General features: G+C 36.7%; 1 protein-coding gene across 18 annotated transcripts in view; it reads right to left on the bottom strand.

Annotated features, from left to right (window-relative positions):
• heph (polypyrimidine tract-binding protein 1 heph) overlaps window positions 1–22,968 on the bottom strand; it is a 202,561-nt gene that overhangs the window by 46,501 nt on the left and 133,092 nt on the right. For 3 of the 18 annotated variants that reach the window (XM_068380154.1, XM_068380153.1, XM_068380155.1), the window contains one exon: window positions 17,825–18,165. The exons of the other annotated variants lie outside the window; for them this stretch is intronic. In XM_068380154.1, the coding sequence (XP_068236255.1) occupies window positions 17,825–17,938 (114 nt within the window). In that variant the 5' untranslated portion in view covers window positions 17,939–18,165. The remainder of the gene's footprint in view (window positions 1–17,824; window positions 18,166–22,968) is intronic. 18 annotated transcript variants of the gene reach the window in all.

Here is a 22,968-nt window from a genome sequence, read left to right as displayed (position 1 = left end):
TTATTTTACGCACTAAAGTGGAAATATATATATATATATATATATATTAATATATATATATATATATAGATAGACAGAGAGAGAGAGAGAGAGAGATGAGAGAGAGAGAGAGAGTATATTAGTATACCTGATCTGTCAGAAATGACGTTCAAATATTTACATAGATACGCACCCAGAGATGAAACCTTTCCCAAACCTTCCCCGAGTTTCCTAACTACAACCAGCTGATTGAAGCAATTCCTGAGTGGGTTCAGAGTATGATTCTCGAGGCACCCCATTTTCAATGGGTATGACTACTGCCTCTCCCCCTTAAGCGTGACACACACACACACACACACATATATATATATATATATATATGACACTTGTTCCTCATTATCTTAGGGAGCAATTGACCAGCAGGAGGACAGTCCATTCCGCGCCCCAGTGAACAAGGTAAAAACATATAAAATACATCATACAGAAAGGGGGAAGGAAGGAGAACAAGAATGATTATAGCGTACAAGGATACTAAGTGCAGAAGTTAGGGGCCCGAAGAACACTGCAAAAAATGCCCAGCAATGGCTTACTGCAGTTAGGTGGGTCTTTTCTTAGTATCTTGAAATTTAAGTGTATTACAAGGTTGCAAATGTTTTTGATGGGCACTAAAGTGAGAATAGCAATGGGATATCTGGTGTTACTTAGAATGTGTTCCTGGCCCATTACTTTTCGTATTACACACATGTGGTTTCGACTAAAAACTAGCTCGTTGTATATGAATTTGATGCTACTCTGCATTATTTCCATCTACTGAATCCTTTAACAGAGATCTAGCTAAAATCAGTGTATGGTTCAAACTACAATGCAGAAGTAGTTTCTACTTTAATTGTACAAAATAACTGGATCCAACATTTTCAGCGATCAATCTATTCTGAAGATTTCTTTCTTTAAACTTGCTTCGAGTATTTCTCTTTATGTGGTCTTCGTGCTGACCATGTTAATTGGTTGTATTCCATTCCACCTGTGAACAAGTTGTGGAATGATCTTCCTAAAACCATGCAGTTGCATCAACGGAACTTCGGTAGTTGAAGCTTGCACAGCAAATGTTTATGTTCAACAGCGTGACAAGTTTGTAGTCACAATTTACACAAGACAAAATTCCTAATCATGTTACTGATAAAAGATATTGTATATTCTTTATTAACTGCTTTCACTAGTCTCCATATTGTTTATCCTCACTGGAATATTTTCCCCGTCGTTCCGGGCTTATAGCATCATACTTTTTTTTATCCAAATACGGATGTAGCATATCTATTAATAGCAACAAAAAACAATTACTTTAATTTCCACGAAATTACAGATGACAGTCAAATGAAAAGGGGATAAGAAAATTAAATGACTGCGTACAGTACAAGTTGAAAAGATAAAATGGTTGAACCAACAAAATGATGGCATGTTGAGATTAACAACATTTATTGGTGCTTGTATATGCCTTAAAAGAAGACGACAATGCTGAAAAAGGGTCTGATTACTTCAGGTTACAATTAATCCTCCACTTCTATGAACGTATGTATATTTTTTCAAGCATGGAACAAAATCTAGAGACAATCACCCAACGTTTTTACTTTGCCGTCGTCCAGCATGGTGATCAGAGGCAATAATCTCCACACACACTATATAAATATATATATATATATATACATACTTACACACACACACGGTCACGCTCAGCTCTCACTGTTCCTCGGATGGTGAGGATAATAGTAGTCATGCCCTTCTTAAAAGAGGAGTGCATATTTAGCAGTCATCTTGACGGGTCGCGTACAGTAGAATAGCATAAGGATGCCAACCAGTTGAAAAAAAATATATCCAAAGCTGTCACCTGTTACACCAAAGATAACTTAATATGTCTTATCGGTCCCATACCATTAATGTAATTAAATTGTAAAAAAAAAAAAAAAAAAAGGACAATTCTCAATACGGGCTTTGATTATCATGAACCATAAAAAAAGGGGGATACATCAAAAGAATAAAGATTCAGAAACGGTCAAAAGCGCTTCCTAGGTTGCCTTAAGGACGCGACAACTTTAAAATGACATCAATACCAAGCACCGCTGCTTTTTTTAAATCTACTACATCAATACCGACACGCGTTATTGCAAGAACATCCAGGAAACAGGAGGGAGAAAAATCGCTCGGGTGCTCGCAAAATCTGTTTATATAGAAATTATATACAGAGCAGCAACATAATCGATTTTGTTTTGAATCCGATCCTCGACTGAATGAATGGTAGGGCAACTGTCTAATGACCAAACGAAAACAAAGTATAAAGTTCTAAATGGACACGCACAGTGCAGGCGACCCGTCAAAAATTAAGACAATGATTTGATAAGCGGGCGCACATATGGTTTAATACCTTTCCCATCCCCTCCACATTTCCAACTACCAATAGGCGTAAGAGAGAGAGAGAGAGAGAGAGAGAGAGAGAGAGAGAGAGAAATATCCCCCTTCTCAAAGCCCAAATAATTAAGTTACAACTATGCAATTCCAAGTAGTTAAAAGAAAACCTTGGAACAATGCTAACTAAAAGAGTAAAAGGAAAGATAAGGGTACGGGGGCATGAGCTGGGTATAAGGGTACGGGCAAAAGGATCACGACCCTGAACGTTTCTTTCAATGGGCCGCGGGGGTTGAAAGATAGGATGCGTCTCAGAGAGGGTCGTCACCTTCATAACCCCGTTGTGATCTCTCGAATACTGCTGCCCTTGAAAAGGAGAGAGAGAGAGAGAGAGAGAGAGAGAGAGAGAGAGAGAATTTTCTGTGCATTTTACCCAAATTTAATATTACTCAATTTTTTTACAAGAAATTACCAAGCATACACTAGTCGATTACCAAATATGAGAGGAGAGAGAGAGAGAGAGAGAGAGAGAGAGAGAATTTTCTGTGCATTTTACCCAAATTTAATATTCTCAATTTCTTACAAGAAATTACCAAGCATGCATTAACCGATTACCAAATATGAGAGAGAGAGAGAGAGAGAGAGAGAGAGAGACTTCTGTTCTTCAGGCGGTTGGAAGGAGCCAGGGGAATCTACTACTACACAGCATGTTGCTGGCGGCGGTGGGGTCCCACGCTGAAGGGCAAAAGATTTCCACGTCCAATTGCTTTGTCCTTGGGGCCCCTCTTCAGAGGTCTATGGCCGTCGCTACAATGTCAAGAACGAAGTCCTAATAACCACAAACAGCAGGATGGAGATCTACTTGTATTTGTAAATACAATAAATAAAAGACTGAGTTTCTAATACTTAGAAAACACAAACAGCAGGATGGATCTGACCCCCTACTTGTATTTCTAAATACAATAAAGAAAAAGGTAAGTATTACTTTCGAAAGAAAATACGTTATTGCGAGAAACTATTTTTCACTACGACAGTAAGGGTAATTGTGATTTACACAAAACCACTACATCCGGTTCATAGCCCGTCTACCTTCTTCTGACAGCGGGTAAAAAAAAAAAAACCTCCATCGGTAGCGAAAAACCATTTCATGAGGGCAGGGATCAAGAAGTCGAATGATCCGAGCATTTCCTTTCCCAACCTTCTCCACTTGCAATTTGTTTGTGTGTTGTTGAGGATTAAAACAGCGATTTTCAGAAAAAAAAATTCACATCGATATTGAACTTTAAAAAGACCTTTTACTATAAAACACATTAACTTGAGCTGTAACGTTCATCATTAAGGCAATCACACGTATATAATATATACACATGTCTTCAGCCTAACTGTTACCACCGATATATATATATATATATATATATATATATATATATATATATATATATATATATATATATATAGGCTTCAATAAATTTTTTTTATATTAATAGAATTCGGACATTTGGTCCATGTGACTGGGGGGCCGGAGCCAAGGAAGCTCACTAAATCCTATTAGCAACTGGAACATAAACCTTAAGGAACAGACTAGACTCATGAAGATAACCATTTATATCAATCCTTTAGTGCCAAACACGAAATGGACCAGTTTTTAGCATATCCTTACACTGCTATACAAGCTAAAAGAAGAACTATCAAGACTGCCTTCTCAGAAAGTGTTTTAAGACTTCCTTTACATGGGCCATTACTTTTTACAACGAAACACCATAAGGATCAGCAGAAGTTAAACCGTGTTCAAGACATCCACAATTATAACATAAAACATGCACGGTATACTACATAGACAGTATGCCTCCATTGTAACAGATAATCAGAGAGAGAGAGAGAGAGAGAGAGAGAGAGAGAGAGAGAGAGAGAGAGAGAGAGAGAGAGAGAGAGGTGAGCAGCGATGAATATTGCAATACGTCGGACCACAAAGCAAAGGGGCTACCCAAAACTGCATTCAGTGGGAAGCGTCAGCTAGAATGAGGGTAGGGGGAGGGGGAAGGGGGGGGGGGATTCTGGAAACTGCAGAAAAGCGGAGGGGGTGTGGGGTGAAAGGAAGGGGGGTAGAAATGCTCAGCGAGCTCACCAATCAGTGAGGAGAATAGCTAATACCCAAGCGTTAGTCAGGGGGTCAGGAATAGAGGGGACAGGTGACGGGAGTTTTTTTGTTTTCCCCCTTTATTTTTATTTTCGTATTCTTTCTTTCCCTGTAGGGGAAACAGTGGAAACATGGGGGGGGGGGGCGATTTGATGAAGAGAATGGAGTGAGGAGTGAGGGATGGGGGTGAGGGGTAGCAATGCAATAGCTAGGCAATTAAAACAAGTGATCCCATAAACCATCCCAAATCTCTTTCTATCCCTCACCTTGATTGACAAGTCCGACTCAAAAGCGGCTCCGGATATTCAAATATGTCAACTACAAAGACAAACGGCTTCCTGTGGATACTAAGGGAGTACAGATCTTGTTTCATACCCCGAAGGTGAACATTTACTTTTTTGGAAAAGTGTAAACAGTACAAGCAACTTTACAAACAAAAATGCGTAGCGTCATTTGCTCTTACGACTCTTATAACACCTTCCCTACCCAAAGGGTAGAAACTATCAAGGTAAAACTTGGGAAAAGAAGACATGAAATCATACAGCACATATCAAGGTCATTCAAGTGTTTGTGGAAGGCCTATGAGAAGGAAGTTCACTGTATACGAGATCACGATTCTCTCAAAAGTAAATCCTGACAGGCAAGGAATCTAGCCGGTAACTATGCAAGCAACATGAAACAATTCAGACATATCACACAACACTTAAAGTTTTAGTTAAAATGTTATATGATGATGTCACAGCGACCCACCCCAATCAGGACAGGTAAGGTCCCTCTGCCTTGTTAATAGTAGGTTGGCCAAATTAGTAAAGTCATTACGGGGATGATGCCCAATAGGGTAAACTTCCACAATTGCATTTCAAGACTGATATAACTGGCATGGGATATTATTTGACATTCAAGATTTACAGTTAAAGATTTTTCACCGGATTAGAGTTAAGTAAACAGGGTGCTACTGTGTGGAAGACACTATTGACTTTCGAAGCATATTAAGAGAATCCTTTGAATATCTGCCCACGAAATTTCCACTGTGCTTAAACAAGATCCCGCACAAGTCCATGACTCTTCATTGAGAAGTCAATGGAAATGTTTAAAATAACATAGCTATAACCTGCTTTCTAATTGTAAGTTTCTATGTAGCCAGATGTCGGTTACAGAAGTCCACTGACCACAAAGATATCCTTTTGATAATCCTGCTGATAAAGTCGGAAGCAACCTTAAAAACAAAAATATGTAACTAACCTCTTATATCCTGTTATACTCGCATATTCCAATAAATATGTCATAAATAAAAGAAAAATAACTCTTATGGCTTCAATTACAAAGGTTTCTAATGACATTTTAACAAAGGCTGGTACTCTAAAGTTTGTCTCCTTATGCAACTAGAGCCAATGACTAAACGTTAAAGATATATAACAAAGGAGGGCAGGAAACTTCGCTCGGATGCTAATTTCGAATGTAGAAAGCGATAACTAAATATCGACAAATACATTAAAAACGTAGCGCTAACAGAGCAAAAACCCTTATAAACTAATACAGTAGAAACTGACAACAATGAATGCACGGAAGAGACCAGAAGCGTTCAAGGTGCCTTTAGCATTTTATTACCAAACCGAGAACCCAAAATTAAAATTGAAATAAGGAGAGAAAAAAAAATGGTGTGGGAAGTCTGCGGGAGGCAATGACAATTCAGAGAAGATAGTGTACACTGCAAACACCACACCAGGAAGCAGATAAGGGTCTTAGGAGAAGCGATATGAGAGAGAGAGAGAGAGAGAGAGAGAGAGAGAGAGAGAGAGAGAGAGAGAGAGAGAGAGCAGCCACCGGAGACGTGACATATCTTCACTAGTACCATGTAAAAAGAACAAGGACCAAAGGGTAAAGGGCTACAAATTAAATCCGTAAATAAATACGCATAACTGCATAATGCCGTAGTACAAAAACAAGGATATATATATATATATATATATATATATAGATATATATATATATATATATATATATATATTGTAGCTGATGACACATCTTATTCAAACACTGACGACCATTTAAAAATCGTCTATAACACTTAGTATTGTTGCGGTGACCAAAACTACTTGTATCATAAATCCCATCAAACCAAGCAACAACAATACTGTCTTTGTCCAACACTATACAGCTTACGAATTTCAACAATACTTGCTATGGCAACAGAGTGGTGACCAAACGAGCTTCACCAAGTAAAGCAGATATTCAATTAATGACATTTCTTATGTCGTGACCACATATACGAAGCACTAAACTGAACCTACATTCTATATTAGGTGTGTACAAGATACCAATTGCAATACTCCAATAACCACTTGATATTCAACACAAAACAATTCTAATAGAAAGGGGGATCTCTATAATAAGAGAGAGAGAGAGAGAGAGAGAGAGAGAGAGAGAGAGATATCAGGGTAGGTGTGAGACGAAGCGTCAATAAAGAATGAGCAGTGTGGGTTACATTCGGCGGACTACCACCATTTGCCCCCCGTACATAATACAAACCAGCTGCTACCTGACATGGCACTACACTTGGCCCTTATGGATAAATCAAGATCACACCCTATTACTCTCCCTTCGAACACACCCCCAAACAATCTCTTATAATCACAAAACAAACAGCATCCACAGCAATCTCTGATTAAAAGATATTTTAATTTAGTTTATTCCAAAATTTAAAAAATACGATAATTTGAATATCAACGAAATTTAAGATACTGTTCTAATTTCATTAATACCGCAATTTACATACTATTGTAATTCCATTAAATACCGTAATTCAAAGGACACTATTCTAATCTCAATTTCAACTTAAAAGACTATTCTAATTTATTAATACTGAATATTCAAAACAACTGGCACTTTTTGTATGAAAATTAGTGGATATTCCTTAAATAAACAATCTAACTACTAGAAGCTTTTATCAAATTATCCCTATTTCTTGACAGGTAAGGTAAAAACACTTAAAATTAAGCATCTTCTTGTAGCTAAAATATTCGGTCTGGCGTAGTACTCACCACCCGAAGAGCACAATTTGGTTGAAAGTACTTCCTTACCTGTAAAGAAAGGAAAATAACATTAATGTTTGCATTAGTAAATTAATAAGTGATATATAGTTGAAAAGCCAGCACAAATAATAAATTCTAATTTAGAGTGAAAATCTTAAATAGTAAAAAACAATCATTCAGCGTATATGCTAGAATAATTCTCATCACTTGAGTACTTTACTTTTTATTCACCACGACCGAGAGATCTCCTTGTACAGTATATCCATAGTCTATACGATTTGACGACCATTAAGTAATTAAATCGTTGTAATATATATATATATATATATATATATATATATATATATATATACATATATACACACACACACACACACTACTGAAGTTTCCTGTCAATATTCCACATTCCAATCAATTGAGCTGCATCTTCACATGATTGTTTACAAGTCTGCTGTAGGTTTAACCAATTCATCCAAGTACAGCGCTATTGATCATTAAATTTTGAAATAAATTTATGGAAATATGGAAAACTTTAAAAAAAGCACTTAATTATTCATTAACTGATTGCCATGTCGTTTTCATAGGCTTTGAATTTTTCTGGCCAAATGCCATTTAATCTAATTGAATTCAAGAAAAATATTTGAGTTCGATTTTCGCATTGTACTGTCAGCATCAAGCAGTTCCCTGGTTTTGTTAAATTTTACATTTTAAACTAAACAGCTGTACATTTTGAACCAAACACAAATCGGTCATACATTTTGAATAACTGTAAAGTGTCTTATAAAGTAACCAAAAATCAAAAGCCACAGAAAAATCTTAAGACTTGTATTAACATTAACATTTCTACGAGAAGGACAGTCGTCAACCAAAACTCATCCAATTAACCAAGTATATTTTATCTAATATGACCTACGTAGCACTATAATAGTATAAACCTTATAAAATCACAGTAATGAGCTATACAAAAGCCATTATAGAAACACTACTAAGAAAATATTCCGAGTTTTCCCACAAGAAAAACTACCATGCGAATAATCAATATTGAATGAACGAATGATTTGAAGTTTTCTGCATCCTGAGATCAAAGTAACTTGTATTGAAGAGAGAATTAATTTTACTACGTAAAAATATCAGTGACTTCCCTCCCCTCCCAATTTTCATCAACGAGATCAGTCCATAAAGAGCAATAATTTGTCTTTCACTTATCCTGTTCAACCTATTTCATCTGACATGCATCTGTGTCGGCAGATGTGATCGCCTGAATTTGTTAGACATACATCTGTGTCGGGAGATGTGATCGCCTGAATTTGTTAGACATACATCTGTGTCGGGAGATGTGATCGCCTGAATTTGTTAGGAGAGGTTGCCAAAGCTCAAAATTGGAAGAACCCATACTTGGCAGTGCATTTAAAAACATAACTTACCAAATGAGCATATTTAGCTGTGGTAAGCAGCTCTTCTAGGACACTTGAAAATCAAATTATTGTTCTCTAGTGCTGGGTAGTGCCATAACCTCTGTACCATGTTCGTCTACTGTATTGGGTTCTCTTGCTTAAGGGTACATTCAAGCACACACTTCTTATTTCTTTTACTCCTATTTTGTTGGTTTTTAGTTATATTGGAGATATTTATTTTGATGTTATTACTCTTAAAATATTTTTTTTTCCATTTTTCCTTTCCTCATAAGGTTATTTTCCCTGTTGGAGCCCCTGGGCTAATAGCATCCTGCTTTTCCATCTAGGGTTGTAGCTTAGCAAGTACTACTACTACTACTAATAATAATAATTTAAAGAACTTGCGACTTTCTTTAAAATCTTACATCACTTTAATGATAAAACTTTGAAAGGAATGATTCTTCACATTACCGGATATGCACGTTGTGTCTACAATAGGAACATAGAAATATGAAAGAAAATGACAAATTCCCTCTTCATAATAATTAGTAATTTTCTAACAAGTAACCATATAAAAGAATGATCTATAAACTTGAGCACTAACACCAAATGAATATCATTAATTACGAAGACAAAAAATTATTCAGGACAAAATACGGTTATTTTCTGATAAGCCAAATTTTCTTATCAAAATTACAAAGACAATATGAAAATAGTATTGCTGAAATTAAAGACAATATCAAAACACTAGTATCAAGTTCAAAACTAGCAGAAAATGTAAGTTTTATAGTTTATATAAGAAATAATTGTTTTGATGTAGTTTTTATGTTTTAATAGTTCATTATTCCTTTCCTCACGGGGCTATTTTTTCCTGTTGGAGCTCTTGGGCTTATAGCATCTTGCTTATCCAACTAAGGTGTTAGCTAAGCTAATAATAATAATAATGATGATAATAATCAAACTAAGGCATTTCAATTTCCACAACTCTCATTCAAACCAGCATGGAAACCGAGTAAGGCCATCACAAAATTTTGTATTCCATCGGATGCAACAGATTGACCCCATTGTCTGACAGGATGCTTGGTGCGTCATCTCAAAAAAAAAAAAAAAAAAAAAAGACAGACATTAATTCATCTTGAGATGCTTTAAATCCAAAAACAACACACTCGTGCAATCGTTTATATTTGAAAGAACTATTTCAATGTTGTTACCGTTCTTACAATAATTTATTTTAATTGTTCATTGCTCTTGTTTACTTCCTTAGAGAGAGAGAGAGAGAGAGAGAGAGAGAGAGAGAGAGAGAGAGAACAAAACGCTGCACTTGCTATTGTAACGGTATCATAAATTAACGTTGTAATTGCAAGCAATTCCGGAACATGTAACAAGTCTAGGCAAAACCACGCGACAGAACTATTGGTCTAGAAGCCGCCCATTAAGGCACATAAAAAATTCAGTATTAAATAACCACAAAGTGGCAGGTAAGGTGGATGGACTTCAAAACAAAAAAGAAAACAACCCATAAAAATCTAGTCTTCGACGCAAGGAATTTTATTTAGAACCCATAGCTTTGCAAGGCATGGTAAGTTATTCAACATCCAGGTGGTAATGAGAGGGGGAAAAATGTACAGATGGCAATTAGAAAAAACGAAAAAAGAAGAGAGAAAAAAAGGCAGCAGCTTTTACATACAAGAAGAAAACAATACCAGACACTAGCTCGTGACTTTCATACTTAACCCATAAAGGTTTTCACAGTGAATCTTTTCAAAGTTCTAACGGACCTTGAACTTTTATAGTTTTAATAATTTTATCATGCGTTAAGTTTTTGTATTGAACTTCTTCCAATTAAACTGAGAAGCATAAACACACTAGATAAGTAGCATCTGTGATGATCTTTTCAAGTGAAGTTACTCTGTACAAGGATACGGTACAGACTAAAGCTGCTGCTGTTAAGTTGTGCTATCAAGGTGATTCGTTTCAAATCAGAGGAGGAAACGGTACGAATATGTTATTGAAGGTGTTGTACAATATTTACGGTATATAAACCGAACAGAGAGAGAGAGAGAGAGAGAGAGAGAGAGAGAGAGAGAGAGAGAGAGAGAGAGAGAGAGAGGCATCATTTAGGTATCGATGGTAGTAAATATCCCAGCTAAACAGAGCATCCGGTATCACTACAGGCAAGTTTTCCCACGGCTCTGAAGCGGATCCTTCCAACCAGTCGTAATACACATAAACACAACCCCCTTCCCTAACCCCTCCTACCTTTATAAGCCCATCTAAATGTCTCACCTATAGTCAAGGCTCTACGTCCAAAACCATAACGAAGTCCCACCACTTAGCAGTGGCTTGTGGGTTTCTCTAAATCATGTCTGCCGGGATTAAGCCTCTACTCTAAATGTGTGAAAGTCCGTAGCTTACAAGGTAGTCTTTCTTGCTACTTTCCTCTATTTTCAATTCTTCAAATTCAAGTTTTCACATAAAAGTAACTTTATCACTATACCAACTGGTACAATATTGTCCAGAAAAGGTATATCCAATTATCTTAACAATCCAAGTCAAGATTATCCACAAAAAGAACTGGAGCAATCAATATGGGATTTCAAAAATTAAAGAATGATAGTAGCACATACAGTACTTCGATTACGTTGCCATACAATTTGAATAACTCGTGACGAATACGCACCACTGTCTTTAGGGAAGAGGGAAATGGAAATCGTGAGAATTTACATTCATATTCAAGAAACTAAAGTCTTTAGGTTCATGCACGGATGACTCTTGCACCTAAAGCTACTACTACTAGTAGTAGTAGTAGTAGTAACTTGTAATGATGTGCATACAAAATGTACTACTATAATCAATCTTGAGAAATTGTTTAATAGTATATATTTAAGAAATCGTTTTCAATATGAATTTATTTTCCCTGCCGTGGCAATGTTGGTCAAAATTCTATTTTAGGAGGTGATTCTCCTCGAAGGCACGATCCATAAAGATTGAATGGCATAGCTCGGATTGCGAAGGATAAAACTGTAGATCTATTACTTGAATAAATTAAGTCTCGGCCTAATAAGAAATTAAAATACAATTATTGGGTATCTTATCATACGAGCATATATGGTATATTCTTTAAAATGCAAATGATAAAAATATACCCATAATATAAGACTGAATATTGGGTATCTTAAATGGTACCGTATATCCTTTAAATCTAATGAAGAAAGAATCAAAGTATATTCTCCGAATACAAATGACGGAAGTACACCGATAATGGCATATTCATCTCAACATAAATAAGACTAAACATAATGAACATAATCTTGGTATGCCAAATGGCATATCGTAAGCCTAACCACCAACCGGAGACGGCCCAAAACGAGCGCGCTATAGCAGTGTTCCCGTGAACACGGCAAACCACCACCGCCGCTGCCGTATTGTAGGATGAACACGCGTGAGGAAGGCGGGGCAGCGGAGCAGGTAAAGCCGTCACGGGGCGTGGCCGTCAAGGTGAACACAAGGAGAAAAGACCATCACCCCCGCACACAACAGACCGCATCTCGCATACATACACTTCAGTGTTCCTGGATTTCTATCCGTTCCGACAATGTGTGTATAAAAGAAAGATCCACCTGACAGGTACCTTCATCAAACACCTGGGAAGCTTTCTAGATTAAGAGATTCCTCTACGACAGGTAGGTCAGATTATCCAGATACTAGGCTACTTTACATTCCAGATATTTGGGTATTCAATGCCACAAGCTTACCGCCATAGGAATATATAAAGCCAGTTTATCGTATGAGACAATATTTCATAAACTTAGACACCAAACCACGAACTGATATACTTAAAACAATACCATGGCTGCAAGTATATAAAAAATCTGTAATATCTGGATGGGAAGAAGCGATTACAGCTAAGGCAACAGCAGAAGGAAAAGCAGACAGGAACTTCACAACCACTAACATAACAGGAAGCAGTTAGTGGTTTACTGGAGGTGAAGACGGCAATGCCTAAAAATTGCTTTCCACCGGGAGTAAGCAACCTCAAGCATACTAGTTTTTAAGTCAACGTTGCAATGGGGATAAGCTGGAATTTGTGAGGGCCTTAAAAAATAAAAATGACATACTATATTACTATATAACTTGAAACATTTCAAAGCAATATTAATAGATTTAGGTACATATCGTAATAGTTTCCCGCTTGGGTTTTTATTTTTATTATCAGTGCTGTAGAGAGAGAAGAATGCAATAACATTACAATGAATGAAATAAGTGTGGTACAGCATTATTTGTAGTAAGACAAACCAATCTCTTCACTTTCTTTTTATTATAATGCCGAAACGATATTTTTAATGCAATTAAAATTCATCATTAAAGAATCCAGGACAAATGATAAAAGCAGCTGAAATATCAACACAGAGGTTAATCTGCAAAACGAAACAAAATGAAAAGCGATGAGGCCTTTTCCTTATATACAGTAACAGCCTTTTATATAAAACCCTACATTGCATTGGCAATACGGAATCCGTAAAACTATTTTAAAACAACTTTCCTGTCTGACTAGATCGGCTAAACGAATGCCATGTATACTAAAATAAATTTCACATCTGTAGAATTCTGTATGTGATAAAAGATTAAATACAAAAATGATTTTACTACAATTATTATCACTATAATTGTATGGAGAGAGAACTATAAATTAGGTCGTTTGAGTGTAAACTACTATAGATAGGGAAGACTTGTCCCTTAAAATCAGAATGAAAGTATCCATGAGATGAAAAGCAAAACGCCATGGGAAAAAAATTGAACCTTTAAAAATACTGCTAATATATATATATATTATATATATATATATATATATATATATATATATATATATATATGCACACATACATACACATTGATTACTGTATTGGCAAAATCAAAAAAGAAACTTTCTATACTTAATTGTGATCCGTGGAAATATAACTGGGAATATAATGGAAAAAGTGTAATATAATTCTAAACAGGCTTTTGGAGAGGGTTGTAAATTATTTTCTTTTCAAGTTTATATATCCAAGTATGAAAATGATTGTTATATTATGACGATTTTCTTAAATTTACATATGCAAGCAGTGAACAAGGAATTGCTATAATAAAATTAAAGTTGGATCGACTGCCATATAGGGAAGGCCGTGTCTTATAAATTTAGCATACTTTCGTGACCATGAATAACAACGAAATGATAAAATAAAAATTATTTCACAATACGGTACAGCAACCTTTTAAGAAACTTAATAACGGAGATGGAATCATCTTTGCAATGACTTACTCCACTCGAATCCATCATTAAACACAAGACTTAAAATAAATGACTGCTGCAGAACTGCAAACAATTTTATCTTACAGTTCTCTCCATCACGATTCAAGAAATTATTTAACATAGCAACGATAATCCAATCATTATTACTGAGCACGAAAAACGTGAAATTTGAATTAATTTACAACCAGAACAGTAGCCATTGGACGCTTTGAACTCGCCAGAAAAAGCGGAGGATCCGTCACCAAGTCATACAGTAACCGGTAATGTGGATGCAAATAAACTAAATAGCAAAATCCCTTCCCTTACTAGGTTATAATAATATATATAGAACTGAAGGTCCAACATTGATTTGCCTTGACTAAAAAAAGATTAACAAATTTAATTTTAAAAAGTTTATGTGACACGCACAACACAACCAATTTTTTCAAGATTTTAACCGTTAGTGATAGCTAACTGCTTGACCACGGTCTTCTACTGTTGCTAGAGGGTACACTCGCACTATTTTATATATTAGCATTTCCTTTCCTCACTGGACTTATTTTCCTTGTTGGTATTCTTGGACTTGTGGCATCCTGCCTTTTCACCAAGGGTTGCAGCTCAGCAAGATTAATAATAATGAGAAGAATAATGTAACACGACCATCATCGTATTTTTACTGGCTTGTTTGCACAGTAGCCGACATGGGTGGCAATCACCTACTGCTGTACACTACAGTAGAGATAAGCTCCAATTGCCGTTAAAGCACGATTTTGCCAGCATGCGTGATTTCATCACATTCTTTGTTCCAAAGTCTACATCCAGAGGATAAATCATTTGACAATATGCATACAAAATAGCCAGTAAACCCAAAACTACCAAACAGCCAGCAATCACGTGACAATTACATCTACATGTGGAAAACAACAGCTCAACTGATAAAATATAAAACAACTCCATACTAAACTATAAGTATAGTACTCCTCAAACAAAACACTGAGGGATCAACCAAATAAATTACTACCTATATAAGAGGTTTTCAAGTCCTAACTTTTGATATACTGTGAACGGGAGTTCAAAATTATAATAAATAGAATTAGGTCGACTGTATATCCAAAGAGTTCTTTTGAAACGCAACCCACATGATGAATATCCAAGGCATATTGCGTAAAGAATGTCGGCGTGTAACTCGTCGTGTCCAGGAGAAAACAATTGCAGAGAAGATATATCTTCCATAAATGTAAATTGAATTTTCGGAAAGTGAAAAATTAAATGTAGAAAAATAATTATTGATAGTTAAAATACCACATATGTCACTGAAGTTATATTCAAATTTCAGTATGCATTATAAATTGAATGGGTCGAGTAATTAAGGTATGTTACATAATTACAATCCTTAACAATAAATTAATTGGATAAAAATAACGGCAAATACTAAAAAGCTAAGAAAAGGCGCGTTTCTTTAAGTTGAATGAAAAATTAAGCACCAATTATAAAATAAACTGGGTTAAACAACAACGGTATCCTACAATTACATTCACTAAAAATAAATTCAATAGATGGAAATAATGACAAAAAACTCAAAAAGTTTCAGAGAAGCAGCGGCGCTCGCTTCAAGTCCTCAATTCCAAGAATGAACCCGTCCCAGTGTAGTTCTTGCGGCCGCCACTAGATGGCAGCACTTCCCGGAGCAACAGGTGAGGCCAAGCAACGTTTGTCGCTAAATATAGCTACGTAAACTCATGGAAACCCCTGAACAAAAAACCCCACCCTCACTGTTTTCCTTGTGTGTGACACCCCCCCCCAAAAAAAAAGCTTTCTATCCATTTATCTAATTTATGCCATGCCCAACTTCCATCTGAACACTACGCCCACCAATTAAGATACTATTTTATTTGGACTGAAGTCAGTCTCAAAATCTTTCTCAACAGGAACATGTACCTTTGGTCATCCTAACTAAATTCTTGAAGGAACCAACAGCTTTTTGGCAAGTTCGTATGATTTAATTACGGAACCATTATGGTAAATTCTTCGTGGCTTCTGGAAGTTCATATTTACCTACGTTCCAAGTATTTTAAAGCCCTTCAAAACATTGAAAAGTTTAGCCAAGTTGTTATGCAAGTCAATTAAAACCATCTAAATTTTATATTGCAGGTACATAATTGTTTGGGTAATATCAATGGCCAAATACAGGAAAATCCAAACATTTGACGATTTAAGGTAACTGAGACTGAAATAACCAACCCTGGCAAGTTTTTTCTATTTCTTAAGCGAGTTGCAAATGAAATTCTAAAATGCTAATCTACTTCGACAACATTAAATTCGAATAAACGAAAATACACGAGGTCATCAGTCCATTCATACGTTGACATTTAATATGTAATTACAGTAATAGGTAAATTCCGCTCCATTCAAAACATGCCAAACTTCGTGTAAATCAGATTTGTCTAGAAAGATATAATTTCAAAAGTAAATCTCTCTTTGCTGAACTAAAATTGACAAAAACATAAATGCAAACTGCAACTGAAAAGAACATTGAAGTCTCCCTCTCAAGAAAGATTCCCGTTTTCAATGGCTTAAGTGGTTGGAGGGGGTAGGGGGAATTCTGGGTGGATAAGTGTGGATCAAGTGTTAGGGGGGAGGGGAGGAGTGAGAAATAGTTGAGGAGGTTACTGACTCCTAGATAACATACGTGGGCCATCCTCCTCTGAGGGAGGGGGAGACAGAGGATTAGCAGAAGTTGGGAGGGTGGTGGAGGGGACAGGAAACCCGACTGCAACCGGAAAGCTTATTCATATACATTCATTGCATTTCTCTGTACGCCTCAGCTTTATAAATATTAACCGCATTACCATGAGCGTATTCACTAACAGTATTATAATCCAACACGACATATGCGCTTATTGAGGAGATAACAGTTACGAGATGGAGTACAGTAACATAATTATCATTCTTCAACACAACTAATGTAATTACTCAAGTAGACGTTCAAAGACATTGTATTCACTGCCATAACACACGGCGTCTGGCAGACAAAGAACCAACAAAGAAAGATCTCATAAGCTAATTCTAGACAGTATGTAATGCCTACAACCGACAGTCCTGGTGATGCAACTTGCACCGACTTTGTGACTTGATACCCGTTATTATGACGTTTACAAATCTATCCACAGCCTATTTAATAAAAGGAAAATACTACAAGCACCACGTAAGTCTCAAGACATTACATGAAACTCGATTCGATCATGTTTCCGTAGCCCACAAACAAACAAAGATTTAGGCAAAATCTAATTTCTCCCAGAAACAGACAGATTTAGACGAAGTCTAATTTCCCCCAAAAAAGAGAAAATTGGGCTTTGTCTAATTTCTCCAGAGAAATTAATATAGTCTAATGTCGCCAGTAACAGACATTTCTCCAGATTCATAAACTTGTTTAATTTTTTTTTTCCAAAAAAACATTAGCAAAATGTTATCACCACAAAAACAAAAAGAATTCGGCTAAGACCAATTTCCCTTGGAAACCGATTTAGGCCATCCAAATCCCCAGAAACATATATCTAAGTCCTCTAACTTCCCCAGAAACAAAGAATTAGACTAAGTGAAATGTGCATCTTACCTGTGATAGATACATGCCGTCCGAGCTGTCTTCGTTGGGGTAAAGAGGGGAGGAAGAGCCTTGGGAAGAGGGGGCAGCGAGGGAATACCGGCTATCAATGAAGGGTCTCTTCATACTACAGACCAGATGGATTTTTTTTTCCTTAGGTTGGGTGGGTGATTGGCTCTTAGGTTGGGACAGGGGGGAAGGGGGGGGGGAAGTGATATAGCAGGGCCTTTGTATCCTCTTTACTTCTTCACGGGCTCTTTTCCCTTCAATACCTCAAGTAAACCGATTGGTTTGATATACTTTGGGATGACCCTTTTTAACGGGTTTGTTTATACACACGGGGTCTTGCTTACCTGAAAAAGGAGAGAAAATCACCACTTTAGTAACATCTCAAACTACTTCATCTGTTTAATATCCGACATTTATTTGATCGTGTCAAAATTTCAAATGAAAATTTATTTCATCACTTCTAAGTCTGAAAAAATTCTAGCTATATTTTCAAACAAAAACTATTTGATCACTTGTCTTAAAAAGTAACTTAAAAACTATGAATTTTAAATTAAATGCTACATGGAAAATTAATGATAAAACAGCTTGTATAGGCCAGATTAAAAGACCATGTGGAAAATTGACTTTCTTCAAACAAAGGAAATCTTGAGATAAGTTTTTTGGGCAAGTGGTAACTTGAGAGAGAGAGAGAGAGAGAGAGAGAGAGAGAGAGAGAGAGAGAGAGAGAGAGAGAGAGAGAGAGAGAGAGAAACAAGCCTTAGACCCTATTTAATCCAATAGACAATAAGTAATACCAATATAACCAAAACTGATTAAGACAGGAGAGTGAGAGTTATATACGACGGAATAATTCCTCAAGACGTCAAAGGAAAACAAGAGTTATGCAAATTCCCAGGACCCCACATATCACCGACGTAGCCCCGTCCCGTCTGTTTGTTCCCTGGGTGGTTAAGACTGCCAAGACGCAACATAAATTCGATATTCCACTATCGGGAGTAGATGGGGGTGGGGTGGGAGGCACGCCATGGCTGACACCTGTTGTTGCACTGTCCAGTACGTATTGGCACCATCGGCAGACTCGATCAATATTAACCCAAAATGTGGCGCCCTTCGAAGGAAGGATCCCCGAGTCCTGTCTGTGATTCCATTCCAACCTTGCCCAAAACCCACTGAACCGTGCTTGGTAGCTTCCAATTCGGTCCTTATAAACGTGCCTAGCGTTTGAAAGGGGTTATATACTGCGTGTATATATATGTAAGTATATATATATATATATATATATATATATATATATATATATATATATATATATATATATATATATATAGATAAATATATATATATAGATAAATATATATATATATATACACATACACACACACACAACCTCAAAATGTCAAGTTGCTTAGCAAAACGATGCAGTCTAATATTAACATGATAGACTGAACCAACGCCCTCTATAGAATTAATATTACATATGGACGGTCCTTGAAGGGAAGAGACTGCACCCATAGAAACGCGCGTAACTACTAGGTCAGCCAGTTCGTCTGCCGGACAAATTACAACTCGAAGCCTACACACATGAGCCTGCCTTAATCTCGGCTCACACGACTTGAACTTCACCACCACACCTGGCTGTTTTTATCATTTACCGCATACCACTGTACCTAGAGGCCTAGCACCCCCTCCCATCCCCCGACGAATATGGCAACGCAAACCTGGCCCTTTCATGGCTAACCACTTACCAAATATAAAAAATAACCCTGATCGGACGTCAACCTCTGGCCAACCTTTTGTTCTCGTTGCTTGCATCATTAACTACATTGCTTTCGACGTAAGACCATCCAACAGGCATCCTTGTGTATAAACGTGCAAGCACATATGAGCAAAAGCATTGCCAGCAGAAAATGAGTACCGGTATTGCCAACATAAAATCTGTCGCTTTGGAAGTAAGACTACTGTCAAGACACTAAGGACGAACATAGCAAGGACCCCATCATAGTTTTCATTTCTCCTTTCGTGGCTATAATACATACAAATACTTAAGTGCTGTACAAAACATTTAAAACAAGTTAACATCAAACAACTTAAAACCTCTATCCTACTTTCAATAAGACAAAATCTTCCATATCATAATTGTTGTTATTACTATTATTATTTTCATTATTATTAGTTAAACTACAACCCTAGTTTTAAAAAAAAACAAAAACAGGATGGCTTATAAAATCTCATCACTATTACTAATAAAGGAGAAAACATTCCATCATGTTAATATCAGCAAGGCTACAACCCTAGTTGAAAAAGCAGGATGCTATAATTATGCACAAGGGCTCAAACAGGGAAAAATAGCCCAGTGAGGAAATGAAATAAGGATATACATATTCACTAGACAACCTATAAAAAATAAAATACACTACTTCAAGAACCAACATTAAATCTAATCTTTGATATATAAACTATGAAAACTATAAAAAGCAAGAGCCCTACCCCAAGACCGTGTAAACAAGAAAATAGCAGGACAATCAAGAATGCAATTAATGATATGGATTCTACACTGAGACAGCATAAAAATCACATGCGGTGGCATTGTCTTTTCGCTGAAGCCACGACCAGCAGGAAACTAACAACTACTTTCTGAAGTCAATATGTTGATGACTTCCTTGAGGGCCCGTACGGACACTAAGCAGTCTCTGTATAAGAACTCTTAGTTATATTCCATGGGCCTGATTTCTCTGGGAAGACGAGACTGTGCAGAGGAGCTCCTTGATCTCGGGGAGGACATTATCGGCTAACATTTTTATCACAGGAAACATGTAGATGTTTGTTAGTTTAATATATATATATATATATATATATATATATATATATATATATATATATATATATATATATATATATATATATATATACACACATTCCAGCCAATACATAAGTAACATCATTGCAAATTCGATGACGTTGATATATATATATATATATATATATATATATATATATATATATATTCCGGCCGATACTTACATAACATCATTGCAAATTCAACGACGTTGCCGAAGAATGTTAAATCACCTTTGCCGAAGAATGTTAAATCACCTGACATCAATAAAAATTTTGACAGGAGATCGCAAGTGCCAAACCACGGAAGAAATGACAATCTCCATTTGTTTACTAACGAAAATAAAAACAACATCGGTCAAGGTCGCACTAAAGTCTCCTACACCTGTGCTGGCAAGTTGTCAAGTGTCCACATCCCCTCTCTATAACAAATGACACTGCGTCTGTACTCTCTCTCTCTCTCTCTCTCTCTCTCTCTCTCTCTCTCTATCTATCTATCTATCTATCTATCTATCTATCTATCTATCTATCTATCTATCTATCTATCTATCTATATATATATATATATATATATATATATATATACATACATACATACACACACACACACACAGTATCCATCCTTGATGGTCGTCTTACATTAACCAATCGTGGCCGTATATTATGCAATAGAATTAATCTCTGAAGTTAAGGTGGTTCATGACATGACTTACGTCAATAATCTAGTAATACAATGCTCAATCGCGAAAGAATTTTACAAAGAAAAATACATACTCACACATTTTTATAGGCGTTTACATACTGTATATATGAAATTTCAAATCTACTCAGCAATAACCAAGCAGTCAGTCATCCGTGGAACAAATTAAAAACTTCGAAATCGTATGGTGATTAATTATATCACGAGCATAAATAAACTTAAGACGAAATTATGCATGTGAAATAAGGTTAAGATTTATTCATGAATGAACAGATCAATATTATACACTTTTTATATATAGCTAAGCACAGTATATTTATACATGTTAAAATAGTTTTCAACTCTTAAGTAGTTACTTCCCTTCCTACTGCCGAGCACAGGTACTAATAATGTTGAAATAAGGTTGAGGGAATGTTTACAGTATGTGCACGAGCAATGCTCTATCCGCTGTAGTGTTAAAAATACCCAAGCACATCGACATTTCCTTATATCAAGATAGAGAACATAAGCTCATATCCTGTGGGGGAAGTGGAGCCACTGTAAAGGACAACCCAAGGACTTCAAAAGTTCACACACAACTCATTAGTATTCGGCAGAAAAAAAGGATGAAGTCAAGGAAGTTAAAAGACCACAAGGTCGTTTTGAGAGAGAGAGAGAGAGAGAGAGAGAGAGAGAGAGAGAGAGAGAGAGAGAGAGAGAGAGAGAGAGAGAATCTCCACAAACAAGATTCGATATTTTGCCTCTATAAATCCAGGTTAGGTGCGCAAGACCCACACCATATATGAGAGACCCTGGTCTAGCGAGAAGGGGATTGCGCTGGCCCCAAAAAGATGGGGCCGGAACCCTCAGGGACCCAAAGTGATGGAGGTGTAGGATAAGTGAACCATATACGGGGTGTTACGGGGGAATAGGGGAATGGCCAGGTCAGAGGATCAGGGCTGCTTTCGGCTGGGGTATATCCCAGGTGGGTCCACTGGAATACACCCGGCCCGGACGATCAATAAATGAGAGAGAGAGAGAGAGAGAGAGGAGAGAGAGAGAGAGAGAGAGAGAGAGAGAGAGAGAGAGAGAGAGAGAGAGTAAATTGGATATAGACAAGTGGGTAAAAGGGCATTTGATTTTGCGGAAAATTATTCAGAATGTTTAGACAGGACTCGAAACAAGTGCCGGAACTGCGAAAGGCATGTCAAAAGCCAAAAAAAAAAAATTATTTCCCTCGGCAGCCCTCTGAATATGTGTATATTCACGCGTTTAACCTTAGGGGACGGATTGGAGGGTCATTTTAACAATATCCAAAAAATAAGTTCGGGACGAGGGAGATTGTCAAGCACATTATTATTATTACTAGCTAGGCTACAACCCCTAGTTGGAAAAGCAAGATGCTATAAGCCCAAGGGCTCCAATAGCCACCACAAAAGAAGGGGAAATGTGGTCATCCAGAGAGCGAGATTCATCAAGATAACTTCCTTTAAAAGAAAAAAAAAAAAACTTCATCGTAATTTTTACCAGTGACCAAACCAGACCGGGATCCCGTCAGTGTAATTAAACCGATCTGTATTCTTTCGATTAATTAATTGACGATGAGCAGGCAATCGAGGAAGAAATTGCTGAC

The sequence above is a fragment of the Palaemon carinicauda genome, chromosome 9 (genome assembly GCF_036898095.1).
Source record: "Palaemon carinicauda isolate YSFRI2023 chromosome 9, ASM3689809v2, whole genome shotgun sequence".
Classification (NCBI taxonomy): domain Eukaryota; kingdom Metazoa; phylum Arthropoda; class Malacostraca; order Decapoda; family Palaemonidae; genus Palaemon; species Palaemon carinicauda.
This window is presented reverse-complemented; position numbering and strand designations above follow the sequence as displayed.